Raw genomic sequence first — 22446 nt, 5'->3', positions numbered from 1 at the left:
AAATTAGTCATACAGCATTTTACAGTCCAAATGGATAATGACCCAAAGCTCACTGCAAAAGCAACCTGAGACTTTCTCACAAAGAAATGAGAAATGGCCACGTCAGTCACTTGATCTTAACCCAAACAGAGTATGCTTTTCAGATATTTAATGCAAAACTGAATGCAGAAGAACCCACAAACAAGTGACGATGAGTGGCAGGGTGATTTGTGTCAGAGTGACGGCAGCAAAATAGTAGTTAGACATGCTGGGCAGAGCTGAAGATGCAGGATGGACAGAATTACAAGTCCATGAGAGAGACAGCTCAGGTTGATCAGTTTGGAGACAAAGTTAGAGAAGAGGATGACAGGGGTAGGGTAAGACTTCTCCTCCTGTTTAAAAAGGTTCTCCTGGCTTTACTTTGACATCCACCTTATCTTGGATCATGCATTTTAATCCCCCTCCCCATGAGGAAGTGCTTTGGCAACAGTGGGAAGGAAAAACTCGCTTTTAACAGGAAGAAAACTCATTTTGTGTTGCAGAGAGAACAATCTTTCTTGTGCTTCGCGTAAAAACACTAACACAACCTTCATAACACTTGCAACACAACAAACAGTTTCTCTGTTATTCCAGCTGAATTCGCTCCATGACGTAATCTCTCTGTCTGACATCTCTTTAGATCCTAATTTTTAATCTTGTTTACATTTTGCTGTGATTCATTGTTCTGATGAAGTGTGTGTACAGTTGCTCTGGTTTACAGACTGGTTTGTAGGTAATTGTAATTGTAGGTTGAGCCAATGTGTCATTTTGTTTGGAATTTTTGAACACACAAATTACAGTCCAAGCATTTAAAGCCAAGTTCACACACGCCTAAACTTAGGGTCCCGACAGCTAAACCAAAACACAAACCCAAGCACGTAGTGCAACAACACAAATTAAGACTTTACACAGAGAAACACTCAGAGATAACAGGATATAACCAGTCAAACAGTAAAACACACAGGACACATTATACAACTATGAAACAATAACAGCAACATGAACTGATAGGGACTGGAGATCATCTGCTACTTACTGGTAATATAAGGGGGACTCATTTAAAGCAACATACACTGATCTTTATGACCACTCACCGCTGCTTTATAAATCTTTCATTTTTTCTCCAGTAAAAATAGCTTTGTGTCATGGAGACTTCCATCTTTGAATTTTTAAAACCCTTTTGGCTTTGTAAACTGGCTTTGACTGGGATTTATTTGAGACTTCCAGAAAGATTTGATTTAAATGTAAGTATGTCTAGAAGATAAGGCAACATGTCTGAATCTAATAAACAATGGTAACATCATTGTTCTGATGCAGCCAAAGTGATGTTTAATGTCCCTTAGCAAGGTGCACCTCGATCAGTCCAGTTTTGGTAGCCATCATCAAGCTCCTGGCATAATTCTGCTTGTATATTTGCCCACTCTTCCTGGCATAATTGGTAGAGTTCATTGATTTGATTACTTAAAAGCTGGGACCACGCCAGGAAATCATAGCCAACAAGTTTGCAGTAGGGTTTAGGTCGGGACTTTGGGAAGATTAATCGGAAACTGGTTAGCATGATCAGAAACAATCATACACTCAAAAAAATGAAATTGTGTGGCTGTTACATGTACAAGATTCAAACTTGTAATTTGAACTAAATAATTTCATGTTTCTATGGTGAACGTAATTAAATCATGTAGCATCTGCACGAAATTCAGCAACTTAATTTGTTCTTGTTGAGATGACATGATACAATCTAGTAAGAGTGGTTAGTTACCTGGACTCACAAAATTCACAAGATCACATTAGATGTCAAATTGCAGGAAAATCGCTGGAGTTTTAAGAGGCAGACAGCTACACACACACCACGTGTATGGTATCGTTTAACCTGTCAAGGACAAAAACGTACAGAAAATTCTGCATCAAGCCTTGTAATCATAGCTTTCCTACTTTTGTTAAACCTGGATTGACAGCTTGGTGGCGTGATGGTTAGTGCTGTTGCCTCACAGCAAGAAGGGACTGGGTTCAAATCCACAATCTGGCTGGTTTGCAGTGTGTAATTAGAGTTAGGTTAACTGGTGGTTCTAAATTACCCATGAATGTAAGTGCAAATGGTTGTTTGTCTCTATGAAATCATCAACCCCCATATTGGTTCATTAAGCAAGACTACCAGCCTTGATTAACAAAGTAGTTGTCCAAACAACAAGATTTCATTGTGTTTTCCTAAAGTTTTTCACTTGTGTAGAATGAATTAAAACAATTTTCACTTTACATACTTCAATAAATCACTTCAAATCATTTAGTATATGGATGTGTGGGGACCAGGATCATTCAGCTTCAACTATTTGGACCAATTTTCCAGAAACTCTTGGAATTCCTCTCACATGAAACATTCAACGGGACACTGTCCTTGGTACTGAAATTGGAAAATCTATTAAATCTGTCCAGAAGTGCTAAAAGATGAGAGCCTAAACTATTTCTCAGATGGAGTCAAAAACTCAATGTAAACAACTCTAACCGAACAAAACAGGGATCTGTCAGTGCATTACAGTGCAATGCCAAAGTGTACAACTTATCAACACATCTTTAAATCTGTCATCAGATCAAAACAAGATGGTTCAGTCTCTGTCTTTCTCTCTCTCTCACACACACACACACACACACACACACACACACACACACTAAATCTGCTGTTGGGGTGCTACTGTATAAGATTCCCAGTGCCAGATACTGCCGGGTGAACACGCAGAATAACACGGAGACTTTGAAAGTGTGGAATGCCAGCTATGACACATGTGCACACATGCACACTTGGCTTCATGCTGAAAACCCAAACACCTCATAATGACAGATGTTGCACCCTGGGGTGCTGCTGGGGGGTGAGGGGGATCATCTGTTTTCAGACACCGTTCCAAAACGCATGCGAAGAAATGAAAAAAAGCACAGAAAATCTTAAAGGTTTCATCTGTGAAAGGAGGCACGATTGTATCGCGGCATCTCAAAAACAATCGCGAGACAACAGCAAGAAAAGAGCTCATGTCTGATGCTTGACGTAAAAACAGAAATACACAGTTTTGGAGTGAAGAAAGGGTTTATTATTACTGCTATAAGGCACTTTTGATCTTTGACAAATGAAATGTTTGACATACAGCAGCTTTCAGGATTGTACCAGATGTTTTCAGAGAGTGCTACCTCTGTTTGTTTTACACTCTATGGAATAAAAGTGAAAATGAGCTGACTTTATCTTTTCTGAAGGTAACACTTAAAGAAGCTCCAGAATCTGGTTGGTCGGTATTGTCTGAAATACCTCCAAACAACATATATAACATGACAGAAGCACAGATATTCTTGTCAAACCACAAAACAAAATAATTTACTAATACTTAAAGAAAAAACTGCTTAGAAATTATGAACATAATTGACATTTGTAGTGTTTCTCAGTGTATGTAAAGCACCTTTAACATTCAGCACCACTTAACAGATTAGGAAACTCAAAGTCACATGAGGGCGTTTTGTGCGTACACCAGCATCTTAATTGGCAAGTTTGCCCACTCACTGCATTTAGGTACAAAACAACAACACTGTATTAAGACATTTGATTTTCTTTCCAGAAAAACAAACAGAAGTTAGACATCCAAGCAAACAACAAAATAAAATCCAAGAAAATGGACTCTTCTATACCCAGAAAAAAGTTGACACAAGTAGAGGATGTATGATATACATATATATGGTTGTAGGGCATGGTCTTTGGCATATGACACACGTGCAAATGCAGCATAATGCTAGTCTAATGGTCCGCTAATCCTCCCTCTTCTTCCATGTTGCTTTGATGCGGATCAGCTGGGAAGAGAAAGAAATTGTTTCCTGCCAGTGGCTCAGGGTTAGATGAGCCTTATGGTGAATGCATGGAGCCCATGATCCTGAAAACAGAGCAGGGAGCCTGGGAACAAAAAAACAAAAAAACAAAGATGTTTGCAGGGCCTCTGAGCCTGGAGACGCAGCAAAGTCCCAGCAGCCAGTCGATGTAACGAACTGTACTGTCAATAGCTGCTTGTGAAATATGTAAAGTGAAACAATGGCAGCTTCTTCAGAAGTATTTATATGATACAGACGAGATGATACCCACGAGAATAATGTTGGGGAGCATGCTCAGAAGAGCCCAGTGATCTCCTCCGTAACCGGGTCAAGGTCAATGTCATAGAAACAGGGTCGTGTGGGCAGGCCAGGCATTGTGCTCATCTGAGGGAAAACACATCAGAGAAGAACTTTAACCCATATTTGAACTATTATAAATCTAATTTTGATCTATTTAATTTTAATTATGTCAATCATTTACTGTAATCATGTATCAAACAAAGAGTTTGATGGGAAGTCACCAAAAAATGCATATATGGAAATATCAGACCACAGAATTAAGAGAATAATAACACTGCTAATCAAATGCTAGAGGTGGATTTATAAGCTACTGAATTAATGGATGTACTTAAAATCCTTTTTATGTGACAATCCACGTTTGCTAGAAATCAAAAAGGTGCTCAGATGACATTAAACTCATCAACAAACAATAGAATTTGGAAAGAAAAAAGAATATGTCTGTTGTCTACTATTATCCTAATCTAGTCGAATTTCAAGAAAGCTTTTAATGAGTGGACATATCCGAGGAAGCACACGCAGCTGGTACAGATCTTCTCATGAAACTGTCAGTGGCCACAAAAATAAGATAAGAAGGTAAAATTACAATCTATATAATGACCTCACATTAAGGCCGTCACCACAACACAGCTGCTCTACACCAAAACACCATCTGCCAACATTTAGCATCACAACTTGTGTAAATTAGACAGAATAGGGTCATTCCACACAAGCTCGATAACTGTAATCTAGACTTAATTTAACTCAAGGTTAGCGGTGATGAATACGCCCGCAGAAAATGGCAGCTTTGTTTTTACTGTTGTCAAAATATAAACGAAAAGAGGTCCTGCAGGTACGAGACAGTTAATAAGCGCTATGTGAAGTCAGAGAGAATCACAGTTTTGATTTGGGCATTAAGAAGCTCAACTGAGATATATTTTAGAGTTTTAAAAATAGAAAAACATAAACTGAAAAATGTTTAGAGGGCCTTGTAATTATTTTACATTAAAAGGTTTTGATCCATCACATCTGCCAGAAAGACTTCGTGTTTAAGTTTCTGAATGACAATGAGTCAACAGAGGAACCGTCCTGTTAATCCTGATCATGTCTACAGTGCAACAAGAAAGCTTGTGTCAGTTACAGAGCATCACGTGGAAGTACATTGGGACTGACTCTAGAAGAAGAAAAGAAACGTAAGAGGCTGGAAATGCTGCCAAAAGAAATTTGACATTATCATGGTTCACGAGATGATGACATCAAGCTATCTAAGCAACTAATTAAAAGTTATTTAGTCAGGTCTGGGTCTCTGTTACATAGTCGGGGGGGAGAAGGGCATGTTTTGCACAGTTCAATGGATCAAAGACTCCTATGTGACTCATAAACTCCTTTTACTCTCTCAAAACCCAGCCGGTTCCTCCCGTCCAGACTCAAAAGTAAATTATCTTGCTCATTAGACAGACAGCGACATTCCTTGCATACCTCCCTTCTTCTGACCCAGGAGCAGTTTTATGGACCCACAAGTGGGAATTAAACAGGAGGAAGTGGGCAGTGAGCTTCCTGTCTGAGAAAACGTGGCTCTGCATACTTGCAGAAGCACAAAACAAGGAGAACGTGCTTTCGCAATCTCACAGAGCGGATAACAATTCCTCAAATATGACTGCTGTGACATGGGCGTGTCCTTTAAAGTCCACCGTCAATGCTTAAATCCCAAATGAATCCAACTAAGAGGTCCCAATGCTCCTTCAGTTGCCAAAATCAAACAGAGAGGGACCATTAACAAATAAAATAAGGTCAAAGTTCTTTAAAAATCCAATAACATGATCAGTGTAGCCGTTCTCCAACATATTATTAAAAGTTCTCTGTCCATGCATCCATGGGAAACAGGATCTACAAGGCTAAAAGGAGTTGGTCAGGTAGTTTGTGGCGTTCCCACTTTTGGTCAGGGAGCAGGTGCTGCCCCAAATGAGGGAGTTGAACTATCTTGAGGCCTTGTTTATGGCTGAGGGGAGAGTGAAGACTGACAATGGTTTGGTGTGGCGTCCGAAGGACACTGCACCAACGAATTGCGTTTGAGAGAGAGTGAAGCGTAGAAGAAAAGATGTCACTCTACCAATCGATCTACATTTATACCCTCACCTTTGGCCACAAGTTCTGGGTAGTAATGGAAAAAAGAAGATTACAGATAGAAGTGGTGGAAATGCAGCTTCCTTTGAAGGTGGTCAGCTTTAAAGCTAGGATGAGGATTGGTTCTACTCTTCCTCCACATTGAAAGGAGCCAGCTGAGGTGAATGTTCTGGGCAAGACCCAGGAAAAACTGGAGAAATTACACTGAGGGAACCCCTTGGTGTCCCCTGGATGAGTTGGAGGAGGTGGCTAGGGAGAAGGAAGGCTAGGCTTCTCTAGTTAGACTTTAATCCTGGCAACTGGGCCTTGGATAAGCAGCATAAAACTGATGGATGGACAAAAAACGTACACCACTGCTATGCAGTTATGGTTAGGCTAATTAAAATACATGATCGTTCTCAATTAAATTACATGTTGGTGGTCTCTTTGCTGCCTGATTTGGATTATTGAAAAGGTTGTAAAGGACTTGAATGACAATTAAATATTTTTCAGGGGTGGAGTGCGGGGGGACTTTCACTTTAACTGCAGCATTTACTGCTCCAGTCACTTCATGCCTTTCTGTTTATACCACCTCCTTTGCTTTGCTTCTAGCGCTACCAATATCTAATCTAATAAAGGAAAAGCTCCGCAAAAATCATCATGTGATATCAAAAAAATATTTTTCTGTCTACATTCCTCACCAATTTGGATAATAGTTCTGGAAATCCCCCCTCCCCCTAAAAAAAAATAATAATAATTTGGGTTATTGTTGGATGTTTTGATTATAACTATGTAGACTGATGAGTAGAGTTAATTGGCTAAAGAAGGAATGTTTCTCTCTGTGAACAAACATAATAGATAACAAATACTTTATTTATCCCAAAAGATTGGAATTATTGTGTTATAGCAGCCAAAACATGAAAATAACTTGTAATAACATTAATATAACATAAAAATATAAAAATGTTAAAATCTAATAGGACACACTAAGAAGCCTACATCTAAAGTGAATGCAGGTAGTGTGACATATGTGAAACATCTGTCCTTACAATCATAAGAAAACATTTTGAAATACTTAATACTTAATGATTGGATAAATGTGAACTTTTTTGCAGCCACAGAACACAGACGGCTTGCACTCACTGATTCAGCCTTTAACTCCTCTGTATAGAGAAGTATTGTAGGGTCAAATGTGAGGCAGCCCTCACATTTGGGTCAAACTGGGTCATGCAGCAGGACAATGATCCCAAGCACAGCAGCAAGTCTACAACAGAAGGGCTGACAAAGAAAAGGTGCTGCAGTGACCCAGACAAAGTCCAGAGCTCAACCTGACTGAAACAATGTGACAGAACCTCAGGAGAGCTGTGCATGACAGATATCTGCAAACCTCAATCAACTGAAGCAATGTTGTAAAGAAGAGCTGGCCAAAATTCTCCACAATGACGTGAGAGACTGATCAAATTATACTGAACGGCGGAGCTGAAACAGAGACAGTGTTCACTCACTATGTTTAATAGACGTCTCTGCATTAAATCATACTTGTTATTAATCTCTGGCTCTCTTCCACGGCATGTCTTTTGCCCTGTCTTCCTTCTCTCACCCCAACCAGTTGGGGCAGATGGCCGTCCCTCCCTGAGCCTGGTTCTGCTGGAGGTTTCTTCCTGTTAAAAGGGAGTTTTTCCTTCCCACTGTCGCCAAAGTGCTTGCTCATAAGGGGGTCTTATGATTACTTAGTTTTTCTCTGTATGCATTATTGTAGCGTCTACCTTACAATATAAAGCGCTTTGAGGGGACTGTTGTTGTGATTTCGAACTGTATAAAAAATTTTAATTTAACTGAATTGAATTCGGTAAGTATTCTGCACACACATTTAATTAATATTTTTTATCAGGTATGAAAAACAGAACAAACATTTGTGAAGTCAGAACTACAGAGACCAATCAGAGTCCAATATGTACCTTGAGGCATCGATTGCACATCTGATACTGAAATTACCATATTTCCACACTATGAGGTGCACTTAAAATCCTTTAATTTTCTCAAAAATCGTCAGTTCCCCTTATAATCTGGTGCCCCTTATGTATGAATTCTGGTTGTGCTTACTGACCTGGAGCTAATTTAATGTGCTACACGGGGCTCAAACATCTGTCAAAAATGTTTTAGTACGACTTCGTAAGCTATGAAGCCGCACCGCTTGATGGATTTTTGGAGCATTATGGCTACTGTAGTCAGGAGCCTCGCTGAGTAATCTGGGTCCAAAACTCCGTCCTCTTCAGGTCCCAAACTCAAACTTACACTGCAGCATCACCGAGAGTTAAAAACTGTCAAAATTCTTTCAACTTTGATAAAATGATCAGCGTTGCTGCTTTACCAGGTGCAACAATTAAGTTTAACATCCAGGCATCCACGAAAACAGAATTTATTAAATTTAATGGAGTTAGCCGTTAGCAGGAAGTTAGCTCACTAGTTTCCACCTAAAACATGATATAGCATGTTCTGACTGAGAGATTTTTGAAAAAATTAAAACGTACAGCTCTGCTATCACTTCCAACGTAAATGAAGATAGAAAACTAAACAGCAGTGACTCTTATAGGGTTACTGAAATTGGACTAGCTGGTATATAATGATGTACTATGACACCGCTATGTTAGCATAACATAAACACAGTGAAGCTGGAGGATGAACTCTAACTTTTTTCCACTGATAAAAGTGAGGGTTCGCATGGCAGGATGCTGTAAACGGACCAAACTTCAGTCAGGAGAACAACTGAGATAATCCATCCACAATATGAGGTCAGTCATTAATATACTGCAACAACATGGGAATAGAGAGAATTCAAAATTAATGAATTAATGTTACAGAAGTGGAGGAAACAAGAAGAATGAGTTGAGCAAATTTTAACTTATCTGTCTGTTTTGTTTCGCTTAATGCGCCTTATAATCCGGTTCGCTTTATGTATGAAAACAGACCCGTTCGTCGACAGTGCGCCTTATAATCCAGCACCTTGTGGTCCAAAAAATATGGTAGGCTTTAAAAATCAGATCCATTTGGATTTAATAGGAAGCTGTTCTTAATGTAATTTGATATTTTTGGTACTAAAATTAACCTTTTAGTGGAAACCCCCGGCCCGATAAAATCTCATTTTAACTTCAGGGTACATATTGTCCACCTGTAGGATTTACTCCACCACCCTCTAAACTTTATAGAAATGTGTGTGCCTACATGAAATAGACTAATTATAAGGCTTATCATTGATGAATCTCACTTTAGCCATCGATCTCTGCATTAACCAGAACAAGAAGCCATGTTTTGGAAAATCGTTTTGTTCCATATTCAAATATTAAATTATTTTTCCTGCCCTAGCTAGCGTGCATGCTCCTCATGTCATAACAATCAGCTGATAAATAATGAGCAGAAGCATCCGATTAAGGGCTTCCATTCAGAAAAAACAGACATATGACATGTGGTTAGAAATCGTTACGGGGGAAAACTCTGTCCCTACAACTCTAGACTGCTTTGTGATGACTTCTGTGTACAAATGCAAATGTTTTCCATTCCTGTATATTCCTGTATATGAAAGCAAAGCTGCAAGGAATAAATTCATCCCCTTGTTCTGCAACAAAATCACAGTTTCACTTTATTTACTTGAATGAAAGACTACAAAATGTCAGCTCACAGGAGGAGGCAAATCAAACTTTATTTAAAAATATCAATTCTGATTCACAAGTAAAAGGTCCTTTCACTTTTCTCGTCCTTGAATGAAATATTGGGCAGCACATTTAAATATAAAAAGGTACTAAAAAGTGTATGAAAACCTTTCAAAGTGATGAAAGCAACAAAAGATGTGCTGTTCTGCCAGTCCTCCTCTCAAGCCTGAGAACAAGTTGGCACTCGCGAAAACACATAACACTCCGTGGCTAAAGTTGGAAAGCCCATTCAGGCAAATAAGTCCCTTCATTATGCCCAAACACAATGTGCCTTTGTTGGGGAAAGCCCTGGAGGAGACAATGTAGCTGGTTTTTTACCCCCCACTGGTTTTGGAGAAGCGTCTCGGTCAACAAGCAGCAGAGTTTGAAAAAGTACTGAGAAGATTATGAAATCTAAAAGACCAAAAAGCACTTGTGTCAATTTAAAATTAAATAAGTGAAGTCCATAAAAGTAAATCTTTAAAAGTCACACAGATTCTCCACAGTTTATTTGGTTATTGAGTAATAGGGTTTTTATTAAAGCTGTTTTCATTTTAAGATTTATGGTTCATCTGTGTCTGATAGAAATCAATGGATAAAATGTGAAGAACAGATGAGATTTAACAAGTTTTAGATAGGGCTGTGCGATATGACCAAAATCTCATATCCCGATATAAGAATTCTATCGTCCCGATAACGATATAAATCACAAAACTGTAACATTTTCTGTAAATTCTGTGAATCTCGGGCAGCTCGACTTGCGGGAAGTGTTTCCAGCAGCGCATCATGTACCTGGAGTCGAGTGTTTTAACCGATGCATGAAACTATACATCTAGTCTAAGTCTAAGGTTTATTTTTTAGCACCTGGCGGCTCTTTTTTTTTTTTTTTTTTTTTTTTTTTTAAACTTCTCATCCGTAAATAATCTGCTCTTTCACGTGATTCAGTTTATTTTGAAAAGTCTCAACAGGATCTTGAGCTTTATTGTGAAAGGTTTATGTGGAACATAAACAAGCGGACACGCGATGGTGTTTCCGTCGCTGTTGCTAACGACAACGCATAAAAACAGGCGCTTGTCCGTCTGTAGTGTGGTTATATTAAATAAAGGAGAAAGAGAGAACTTTAAGAAATTAATATAGCCACTACAGTGACCATCAAAACAATGAAAAAATATTGCCGTAAACAGTTTATTTTGCGACACCACGAAACAAACGATAGTGTAAAATGAAACGATAGACGTTTTTATATCGTCATCCGATATATATCGTTATATCGAACAGCCCTAGTTTTAGATCTAGTCTGAACTCTGAACCGTGCACTTTGGACTTCTTACGTTTTTTACGGACTATGGTGCATCCTGTTTGGGGCTAAAAAACAGTATCACTGATTGTCAATGAATGACAAATCCTGTACAGGTTTTTTGTAAATGTGTGTGTACTTACAGGTTTTTATTTTTTCACACCAAACTTTTTAAACTTTTAATCTTTAATTTTGAATCTTCTTCTGTGATGTACTTCAGGCTGCGTGCTTGCATAGATAAATAAAGCCAAGCTTGTAAATTGTCCTTCGTTTTGCCAAAGGTGTTCCATTGTTTGTGAACCTTTGTACATTTACTGCTTATTTGTGGTGTGTATGGTGTATTCATTCTGATGCTACATGTATACTACCATAGACGCATCTGTTCATGTATGTTTGCTGCCTTGATGATGAAGAACTGATTAATGCGTTTAATGATGCTATGCAACTTGATCAATCTCTGCCTCGTGTCTAATCTAACTTTAGTAAAGCTGCAGTTGAGGCACAGGTCAATTACCAGATAAATACATTTACTGGACCTGTTGGCCGGCAGGTCATTAAGATAACAGAGTTATCCAAAATTAATGAAAACTGAAACAGACAGCTGTTTTTTGCCATCACTGGACAAGAAAATCCATGATAACCTTTCAGCACAAGTTAAGTGGTCTGAGAGGGAATCCTGTGCCATTACTGGGCTTTTTAAAATAGAAACACTAAGACTGGAGCCAATCACAGGTTTGCTCAGGTGAGTTCAGTTAAGTTCTACGAAGTAGCACGAAGAGCAAAAAATTCCAGATCGGAAGTAAGATGGTGTGATAGATTAACCAGAAGACTTTAACCTGGGAAAACAGGGTTCGATTCACAGGTGCAGCATGTATGAAGCATGTGTAGTAGGGATGTGGGCGACAAGTCAGCTGAATGCTAGATGCTGCAATTCCACCGTCCACTATCCAAGAATCCAGCCTGGACAGAAGGCTGCCCCCACCCCGAATGTTTATGCCTGACTGTGGTCAGTTCTGGATGTTCTCCGTCTTTTAAAGTAGCCTGGTCTTTTTTTCTTCCTGTTTAAACAACTAGTAAATTAGTCACCAGGAACATCCTAGTGTGTATCTAAGAAGCTGCTTTCGGTTGATACCTTATTCACATGGGGTTGCCGCAGCAAGAGGCTCCACGTGTTTGAGTTGGCAGATATTTTCTTTAAATGCTGACCAAACCTCAATAGGATTTGTGGCTCCTTCCGGCATCAACCTGGGGATCTTTTGCTTGTTAGGTGAATGCGTAGACCACTACAACTATTGCTTATGGGTGGGGCTTAGAAGAGAAAGGGGGGCACTGCAGGAGATCGATTCGTATTGCATGCTGCAGCTTTAGGGCTAACTGCTATATCTGTTGCCTTTCTTAGAATTGATAAGAAATCTTTAATCATCAACCATCTTTAAAGTTTAACCGGAGAATATTCAGCCAAGGAGGGCGTTTCTATAAACCTGACTGGTTTAGGGTGTAATGATTCAGTGAAAGCAATTCTAACGGGATATGAATTCCAAAGACATCTATTGTTCCGCTTGCAACTCCTCCCATACATATCTGGAGAATGACATCAGTGCCTTCCTGACTCTTCACCCTGCAGACCCCTAACCTACCCATCGATCTAAAACCCCGCCATCCTCCTCCTTATTATCTTGACTGAGAGCTTTTCACCTCTTTCCGTGAAGGGAGAATTGAGTTCTTAGCTGTAATCAGAGCTAAGGCATCGGAAGTCCCCTGACAGTTCTATCAAAAAAATTATCTCATGGAGGTTTTTTGACTGTTTTCTTAATAAAGCCATTTTAAACAACATAGCACAATTTTAACTGTGCCAGAGCAACAGGTGCTAACATGAAAATCATGCGGCGATTAGAAATGGTGTAATCTTTAAACTATTAAAAGTTTCAGTCTTGGGTCAGTGTGTCAAGCAGAAGCTAAGCCAATGAGTTCAGAGGACAAACAAAGAACTTCCTTTGGGTTAGAAGTCATAGTTCAAGAGATGTCAGTGTGCCAGTGGCTCCATAGGCAGCAGCACATCAAAGGCAGGTTGTGGAAAGTGGAGAGATGCCACAACCCTACAAGATGCCTTTCCAAGCATGGCCAGCGTCTCACACCTCTGGCCCAGCCTTTCAAAGCCAGGCCCTGAGGGCACACTGGTGAAACAGCGGGAGCCAAAGCACTCAGGAAGCCGCTTCCTTCCTGCCTGCCCAGCCCATCATCAAGCAAAAGGCTCCAGCCAGCCTTGTTTGCTCTAAGTAGGACTACATGGCTCAGGGAAAGCAACAGAGAGGACCAAAATCACACACACACTCTCCAGGAACGAACTCGAGGGAGGAAGGAATTAACATTGACAGATGAATTAGCACATGCAAGGAACAATAATCCTACACACCCACCGAACCCTTAAAGATCAGAATGAGCTTCAAGGGTTGGAGAATGGAGATATTAAGCTTTGGCAAGGTTAAGGAACGGTGTCATGTTAACAAAATTAAATTGAACATTCTTCAAGAAAAAAGCAGCTGCACAGGCAAACGTGTAGGCACGAGAAACAAGAAAACACTTGTGGTGTGATTTCTGTGCAGACGTCTGCTTTACAGCCTACATAAAGCTGGTCCAAGTTTTCTCTGTAAATGACACCAAATGCACTTTCTTATCACCTCTGTGCAGTATTGCGAAGCCAATCACTTTCAAAAAGCTCTGTGACTTCGCGCTATGAGGCATGGACCAAGACGTCAACGTTAACCTGCTGCAGACCACGTACCGTTCCCACTAATGGGTAGATGAAGCCAGCTCCGATGCTGGCACGGACATCTCTGATTGGCAAAACAAATCCAGTGGGTGCCCCCTTCTTGTCAGGCATGTGGGACAGGGACAGATGGGTCTTGGCCATGCAGATGGGCAATGAACCATAACCCTGGTAAAAGGCAAAAGAGAAATAGTCATTGTGTGACCTTGTCACAGAGGAAAGAGAAATGAGATGAGTCAGTTACTGCAGCGGCAGTGAGCTCACTTGTTGATGGTAATAATCTGTCTTGGTCTTGGCCTCTGGAGACAGCTCTATGTCATCGGCCCCGTACACTTTCTGGGCTATTGTTCTGATCTTCTCCACGATCGACATCTATCGGAAGGACAGCGCATCAAATGCAGGTGAACACACAATAGCTCTGCACTCAAAGGGAAGTGAGGAAATTAAATTTGGTGAAGTGATTTTCTGCCCATTTGACTGAAGCCAAGTACACAATGTCATTTGCTTTTAGATCTTGATCAAGCCTGTCTCCATTTCAGGGGTATTTAGACAACAATCAATGATGGACTCGTGTATTTGCAATTCTACTTTCTTTTAATGTGACAAAGGACTTCTGACAAACTGAAAGGGACGCACAAATATTACTTCTGACCTGGAAGACTGATGGCCTAATTTCTAACGCAAAACTGCCCGAGGTGTGGTTTGTAAACAAAGCCGACACATTCAGGTGTCATTAAATTAAAAAAAGAACGTTATATCTGATTCTCACTTGACACTACAAACCTTTGTTTTTCCTTTTTGGTCAAAAACATGTAATAACAGAGGATTTGAGCACTATGGCATCAACAGCTTATTAATGAGAAACCTATAAAAAACATTTATAAACACGTCTTTGACTTCTTTCTTCATCTCCTAAACTGCAGCTTGTCGGAGAACATCTCGTCACTAATATATTCAGAATTTCAGCACCTTCACTATGAGACACCATCACCTGCCAGGTGTATCGAGGTGGAGTTCTTCTGTATCATCCATCCGAGCTGCTAACTTGGAACTTTAGCAGGTATGGGATATTCTCACACTACCTTCTCTTCTGGCAAACATCCAAGCCTGAGGCTTTCTGTCTGACCTTCCCTCTAACTCGTCTAGCACATGGAATAATCAAAAGATTGAACACCTTATTATACAGCAGTTAAGGTTTGATTTATTAATTTAATATCCAATAAATCCTGTTGTTGAGAGCGCTTGCATGCAGGCACATGCTTACTGCTAATGGAGCCATGCACAAAGACACAAACAGCATAACAAGGTCAGTTAATTTAAGTCACAACCTCCTAGACTCGCTAACTCAAACCAGCTGATGTTTTTTTTACTTCAACCTACTCTAGCTCCCAAAATCAACATAATTTACAAATTATCCAACGCTGAAACAGTAGGAACAGGAATACCGCCTATTGTAGAGCAATAACTAAATAAAATAACTAAATAAAATAACTAAATAAAATTTCCATTACATTATCTGCACTCACCTCTGTGTTGTAGAGAAACTGGTAGTCGCTGGGTTTGCTGGCGGCCTCCTTCACAGCCTGGGCGAGCTCCGAGCAGCCTCTTCCACCCTGCGCCCAGTGGTTGCACGGCAAAGCGTCGGATGCGCCACACTCTTTCGCTATCTGACATACAAGGTCGATCTCTGCCTGGGTGTCTGTCCTAAAAGATCCGAGGAAAAAAGCACCATTAGCAGCGCGAAGCTGGCGTTTATATAAAATACAAATTAATCACAATTAGTAGCTTTACTTGCAGTTAGCTATTTTTATAAAAATATACCCGTAATATACAACTTACTTAAAGACATTAACAGCAACCACGACTGGTACCCCAAACAGATGTGCAATCTGGATCTGCTTCCTGAGATTGCTACGGCAGCCGCCAGCAACCAGGCTCAGGTTCTAGAGATGGCAGAGAAAGAGGAAAGAGAGCAGAGGTAACAAACTGTTATTAAAAAACAAAACACATCTAACCCATAAAATGTGCCACAACTTGAACCAAAACATATTATAAATGTAATAGATGAGCTACACGTCCTGTAGCTTCATAACATCTGCGCTGCACAGTTTCTTACAAGGTGGATGTGTTCATTTGGCTTCTTTAACAGAATAAACAATACACAGGGCTGTGTTATATTATTCCGCCCACGATTACACCGGTATATTATGCAATATAAAAATGTCACATTGTGTCACATCTTTTCTACACAACGAGTTTAACGAGCAAATTACGCAAGAAAACGGTTCCCGTTAAAGGTGAAATCCACAGCCTGTTTCGTCACGGCGTGAGGGAGGAGATACTATCATCTGTGACCTAAATGTAAGCAAAATACTCCACCGAGCATCGTTGGAGCTCTTCTAAGTTGCACTCCATGAGGGAGGAAGATGGTAGATGGAATTTATTGATTCAGCTACATGGTGGAAAACCAGAGCTTTCAGCAGGTGGTTAAAAACCTGTTACACTTATATCGTGATAGAATTTCAAGGCCATATCCCTCACTCCGAGTACTATATAAGTCAGAAATAAGTACTTAAATGGTTTGCAGAAATCTTACATGCTAATTGTGTCCTGTGGATCTTTGTTCTATGAAAACACTCACCCCCCGCCAAAAAGAAATTCCTGTCTTACTTAATACTGAAATTATTCTGTGTCATAATAAAAATACAAAAAACCCCTAAAAGATAACAAATGAGATGGAGAAAGTTTTCCTGCATCTTCAGCTCACCAGTGGAAAAAATGCTAAAGATTCTTGTGTAACTGATAAGCAGTTTACAGAGATATGATTTAAAGGGCATGACAGGAAATCTGTGATTCTAGTGGGAGCTTCATTTGAATACATTAATGTCCTATTCACCATTTTGTATAAGTTGTTCAGTCTAATATAAAATGTCTCGTTACTAACACTTGTGTGCTTTGCATGTGATTGCATCATTATACTTGATCCGGTGATGTGTGCAGCAATTCAATAGCTCATATTGAACCGCATGCTACTATGTGCACACTGTAGTAGCTTCACGATAAGCTCCTATGCGACCAAAGTAATCTAATCTAGCCCTATTTGTGTGTAGCCACAGGCTAAGAAGAGTAAGGCCATACAGGTCCCATAAATTCATTTCCTGAGCTCTGCTTTCCTCAGTACTTCTGGTTCTTATTACAGGCTTTACAGTTAACCTTAATTAACTGCTTCATTATTTACTCAGCTGAACCTGCCTGAGAGACCACTGATTTTGGCCAGATACAGCCGCACATGCATGCACACACACACACACCAAAAGAATCCCGATTCCACTTTTGCTTAAGTTTACATAGGTGAAAACCACAGGCAAATGCTCTCTTAATACATCAAATGCTTCTAATCACGGTTGTTGGCAGCGGATCTATGCAGGTAGATGGAGATTTAAATGTCAATGGGAATGCAGCTGAAAGCTTGAGGTGGACTGGTTCAGTACAATCTCCAAGACCCTTTATTGCATCACATAAACATCTTATAAATGCTATCAAATGACGTCTCCCTTCCATGATTTTTCTGGTTAATATTACACATGTTTGACGCAGAGGAGAGACCAAGTATACATTAATACAAGGATGATGCACTGCTCTGTAAGTAGCCCTAATGTGTACAGTAAGCCCATTAGGAGCCAGGTCACAAAACAGCTGCATGAAGAGGAAGTGGGATCACCACCCACGGTCATGCGTCACTGCCATGGTAGTTTACTCAAAACACAGCACCAAGCACATCACCAAATAGAGTTATGTTAATGAGCGTAAATAGCTTTAATTCTCCTGAAAACATCCTGAACTTTCAGACTAAATACAATAAGGACAGATAATTATTTTATCCTAATTACAAGTGATGCCACGGGCCAATAATTACCTCCCATCCCCCATTATTTTACCACACTGCCTTTTTCTTTAACTCTCTCGTAACTCAATGCATTTAGGCATGTAGATGTGGTCAAGACGAGCTGCTGACAGCATTAGAATGGGAAAGAAAGGTAATTTAAGTGACTTTGGATGTGGGTGCATGTTTGAGTATTTCAGAAACTGCTAATCTACTGGGACTTTTCCCACACAACCATCTCCAGGATTTGCTGGTTGGGAAAAAGAGAAAATATCCAGTAGGCAGCAATTCTCTGGGTGAAAATATCTTATTGATATCAGAGGTCAGAGGAGAATGGCCAGACTGCTTCGAACTAACAGGAAAGTAATATAAACTCAAATTACCACTCGTTATAATTAAAAAACGCAGAAAAATGCACAACATGTTGAAACATTGAAGCAGATGAGTTAAAGCAGCAGAAAATTACACTGGTTGCCACTCGTGCCAGCTAAGAACAGGAAAAGTAAGCTAAAATTGCACAGGGTCACCAAAATTGAACAACAGAAAGTTGGAAAAAAAGCCTTGTCTGGTCTTGTCTGAGCCTCGAATTTTGCTGCCACATTCAGACTGCTGCGTCAGGATTTGGTGGGCACAACAAAAGCATGGATCCCTCGTGCCTTGTGTCAAATGTTTAGGCTGGTGGTGATATATTTTCTTGGCAGAATTCAGACCTCTTATTGCCGACCATGCCTACAGTGGGGCAAAAAAGTAGTCAGCCACCGATTGTGCAAGTTCCCCCACCTAAAATGATGACAGAGGTCAGTAATTTGCACCAGAGCTACACTTCAACTGTGAGAGACAGAATGTGAAAAAAAAAATCCATGAATCCACATGGTAGGATTTGTAAAGAATTTATTCGTAAATCAGGGTGGAAAATAAGTATTTGGTCAATAACAAAAATACAACTCAATACTTTGTAACATAACCTTTGTTGGCAATAACAGAGGTCAAACGTCTACTATAGGTCTTTACCAGGTTTGCACACACAGTAGCTGGTATTTTGGCCCATTCCTCCATGCAGATCTTCTCGAGAGCAGTGATGTTTTGGGGCTGTCGCCGAGCAACACGGACTTTCAACTCCCGCCACAGATTTTCTATGGGGTTGAGGTCTGGAGACTGGCTAGGCCACTCCAGGACTTTCAAATGCTTCTTACGGAGCCACTCCTTTGTTGCCCGGGCGGTGTGTTTTGGATCATTGTCATGTTGGAAGACCCAGCCTCGTTTCATCTTCAAAGTTCTCACTGATGGAAGGAGGTTTTGGCTCAAAATCTCACGATACATGGCCCCATTCATTCTGTCCTTAACACAGATCAGTCGTCCTGTCCCCTTGGCAGAAAAACAGCCCCATAGCATGATGTTTCCACCCCCATGCTTCACAGTAGGTATGGTGTTCTTGGGATGCAACTCAGTATTCTTCTTCCTCCAAACACGACGAGTTGAGTTCTACTTTGGTTTCATCTGACCACATGACATTCTCCCAATCCTCTGCTGTATCATCCATGTGCTCTCTGGCAAACTTCAGACGGGCCTGGACATGCACTGGCTTCAGCAGCGGAACACGTCTGGCACTGTGGGATTTGATTCCCTGCCGTTGTAGTGTGTTACTGATGGTGACCTTTGTTACTTTGGTCCCAGCTCTCTGCAGGTCATTCACCAGGTCCCCCCGTGTGGTTCTGGGATCTTTGCTCACCGTTCTCATGATCATTTTGACCCCACGGGATGAGATCTTGCGTGGAGCCCCAGATCGAGGGAGATTATCAGTGGTCTTGTATGTCTTCCATTTTCTGATGATTGCTCCCACAGTTGATTTTTTCACACCAAGCTGCTTGCCTATTGTAGATTCACTCTTCCCAGTCTGGTGCAGGTCTACAATACTTTTCCTGGTGTCCTTCGAAAGCTCTTTGGTCTTGGCCATGGCGGAGTTTGGAGTCTGACTGTTTGAGGCTGTGGACAGGTGTCTTTTATACAGATGATGAGTTCAAACAGGTGCCATTCATACAGGTAACGAGTGGGGGACAGAAAAGCTTCTTACAGAAGACGTTACAGGTCTGTGGGAGCCAGAGATTTTCCTTGTTTGAGGTGACCAAATACTTATTTTCCACCCTAATTTACGAATAAATTCTTTACAAATCCTACCATGTGAATTCATGGATTTTTTTTTTCCACATTCTGTCTCTCACAGTTGAAGTGTACCTCTGGTGCAAATTACTGACCTCTGTCATCATTTTATGTGGGGGAACTTGCACAATCGGTGGCTGACTAAATACTTTTTTGCCCCACTGTATCTCTTTAAGACTACAGTGTACCCATCTTCTCGTGGCTGCTTCCAGCAGGATAACGCACCATATCATCAAATCATGGCAAGCTCAATTAATCTCAAACTGTTTTTTTTTTAAATCGAGACACTGAGCTCATTGTAGTCAACCAAAACTCACCAGATCTCAAATGAATAGAGCACATTTGGGATGTGGTGGAACGGAAGATTTGCATCATGGATATGCAGCCCAGAAATCTGCAGCAACTGTGTGTCAACATGGACCAAAACCTCTGAGGAATATTTCCAGTAATTTGTTAAATCTGTGCCACAAAGAATTAAGGCGGTTCTGAAGGCAAACGGGTTCCAACCCAGTACTAGCAAAGCATATACCTAACAAAGTGTTTGGTGAGTGTATATTTATGTTTGCTCATGCATATTTTTCATGGTTCCTACCTCATCGGTATACTCTCGGGGAAGCGGTGCACCTGCAGATACCTAAAACCGTACAAACAGACCAACAAATTAGACACTTCAGCATCACAGGTTTTGTCCATATGGGAGATAAACAAGAAATCAACCCTTCTAATTCTTAATATTTTCACTAGCAAGTCTATAAACACAGTTATTAATTTGGAAGATTAATTTCAGCAAACAGGATGAAGACTAATGAATACCAAGAAACTGAGATAACCCTATGAGATAGTCAGCGCATTAAATTCAATTGAGTTACAGCTCAGTACGGGATAGCAGGGCCTTTCATGACCATTAAGAGCATTTTACTATTCGAGTTTGTCAATCACAAGCTGCGCTAGATTTTCAGAGACATTTAAGTGAGTGGTTCTTTAATTCATCCACACCAGAGAAGAATTTATGGCTAGGCTATACTGTGTTATTACAACAGCGCTGTGTTGACCTACATTTGGGCCGCCGCCGTGCATCTTTAGCGCTCGAACGGTTGCGACCAGCACCACCACACTGGGCCTCAAACCTGAGGCTCGACATTTGATGTTGAAGAATTTCTCCATCCCAATGTCAGCTCCGAAACCTGCCTCGGTCACTGTGAGGAAACGGGTACAAAACACATAAACGTGTCTACCAGTGAATTATTGAATTACATATTAAAATTTATGGTCAGCAAATAAAGAATGTGAGCAGACTGCGATTCAGCCGTGTTAGAAGCTGGACCAGCGGCGCTGGACACAGGCATTAAAGTATCATCTTGCTTGAAATAACTCATCTTCCACCTTCAAGCCATGTTTGACCCAATTTGACCTCACAGCACCACATGTGAGCTCGATTACACGCCTGGAAGAGACATGGGAACGGTTTCTGAACAGTAGTACTGAGTAATGGGTACATTGTAGGGGCTCTGAAAAAGACAGAGGGCCTCTGATACAGACAGCTCTACGCACAGGCCTCTTGAACAGGCTCCAAACAAAGCAAATACCCCACCTGAAATGGCAGCCTTGTTAAGATAAGGTTTCCTGCTACATGCTGGCTAGTTTTACACATTTTACAGTAAAACTAAAGTTTATTTCCCATCAAAAGTGTTTAGGCAGGTTTTAATCACCTTGGGCTGTTTGTTTAGTCTGCTCAGATGCCATTATTCTTCCCTTTCAGTACTTGAAAGGGAAGAATTCACTGCAAGCTTCCAAGTCTGTTTCCTTGTGATCTCTGAAGCTTTTGGTTTGTGCTAAAGATTATGATATTCAGATGGGTCATGATGAATCATCACAGTTTGCAGGATAGACTGCACAATGCGCTGAAAGTCGACTACATTATTACTGCAAATATTTTAGCTTTTATTCAAGAGGACAGTGCAGAGTAGTGTGTAGGAAGAAAGGGAGAAAGTGAGGGGAGGAATGACATGCAAGAGATGATTTAGAGTGGATTTAGATGATTCAGTCACCAAGCGAGCTATAGTGGCATTGCCCCAACACTTTTACTGGTACTAATAATAATAATAATGGATTGGATTTATATAGCGCTTTTCAAGGCACCCAAAGCGCTTTACAATGCCACTATTCATTCACTCTCACATTCATACACTGGTGGAGGCAAGCTACGGTTGTAGCCACAGCTGCCCTGGGGCAGACTAACAGAAGCGAGGCTGCCATATCGCGCCATCGGCCCCTCTGGCCAACACCAGTGGGCGGTAGGGTAAAGTGTCTTGCCCAAGGACACAACGACCAGGACAGAGAACCCGGGGATCGAACCGGCGACCTTCCGGTTACAGATACGCTTCCCAACCCCCTGAGCCACGGTCGCCCCCGTAAAGACTAG

The 22446-nt window shown here is 40.7% G+C and overlaps 1 protein-coding gene across 1 annotated transcript in view; it reads right to left on the bottom strand.

The window, feature by feature from the left end:
* Window positions 1-3072: 3072 nt before the first annotated feature.
* Window positions 3073-22446, bottom strand: part of mthfd1l (methylenetetrahydrofolate dehydrogenase (NADP+ dependent) 1 like) — a 45815-nt gene continuing 26441 nt past the window's right edge. The window contains exons 21-28 of the mRNA XM_040017761.1: window positions 21081-21220; window positions 20617-20658; window positions 15824-15927; window positions 15511-15688; window positions 14249-14356; window positions 14000-14152; window positions 4127-4239; window positions 3073-3940 (exon numbers count right to left, since the gene is read on the bottom strand). Coding sequence (XP_039873695.1) covers window positions 4150-4239; window positions 14000-14152; window positions 14249-14356; window positions 15511-15688; window positions 15824-15927; window positions 20617-20658; window positions 21081-21220 — 815 coding nt within the window. The 3' untranslated portion in view covers window positions 3073-3940; window positions 4127-4149. The remainder of the gene's footprint in view (window positions 3941-4126; window positions 4240-13999; window positions 14153-14248; window positions 14357-15510; window positions 15689-15823; window positions 15928-20616; window positions 20659-21080; window positions 21221-22446) is intronic.

The sequence above is a fragment of the Simochromis diagramma genome, unplaced genomic scaffold, assembly GCF_900408965.1.
Source record: "Simochromis diagramma unplaced genomic scaffold, fSimDia1.1 OVJJ01000802.1, whole genome shotgun sequence".
NCBI lineage: Eukaryota > Metazoa > Chordata > Actinopteri > Cichliformes > Cichlidae > Simochromis > Simochromis diagramma.
This window is presented reverse-complemented; position numbering and strand designations above follow the sequence as displayed.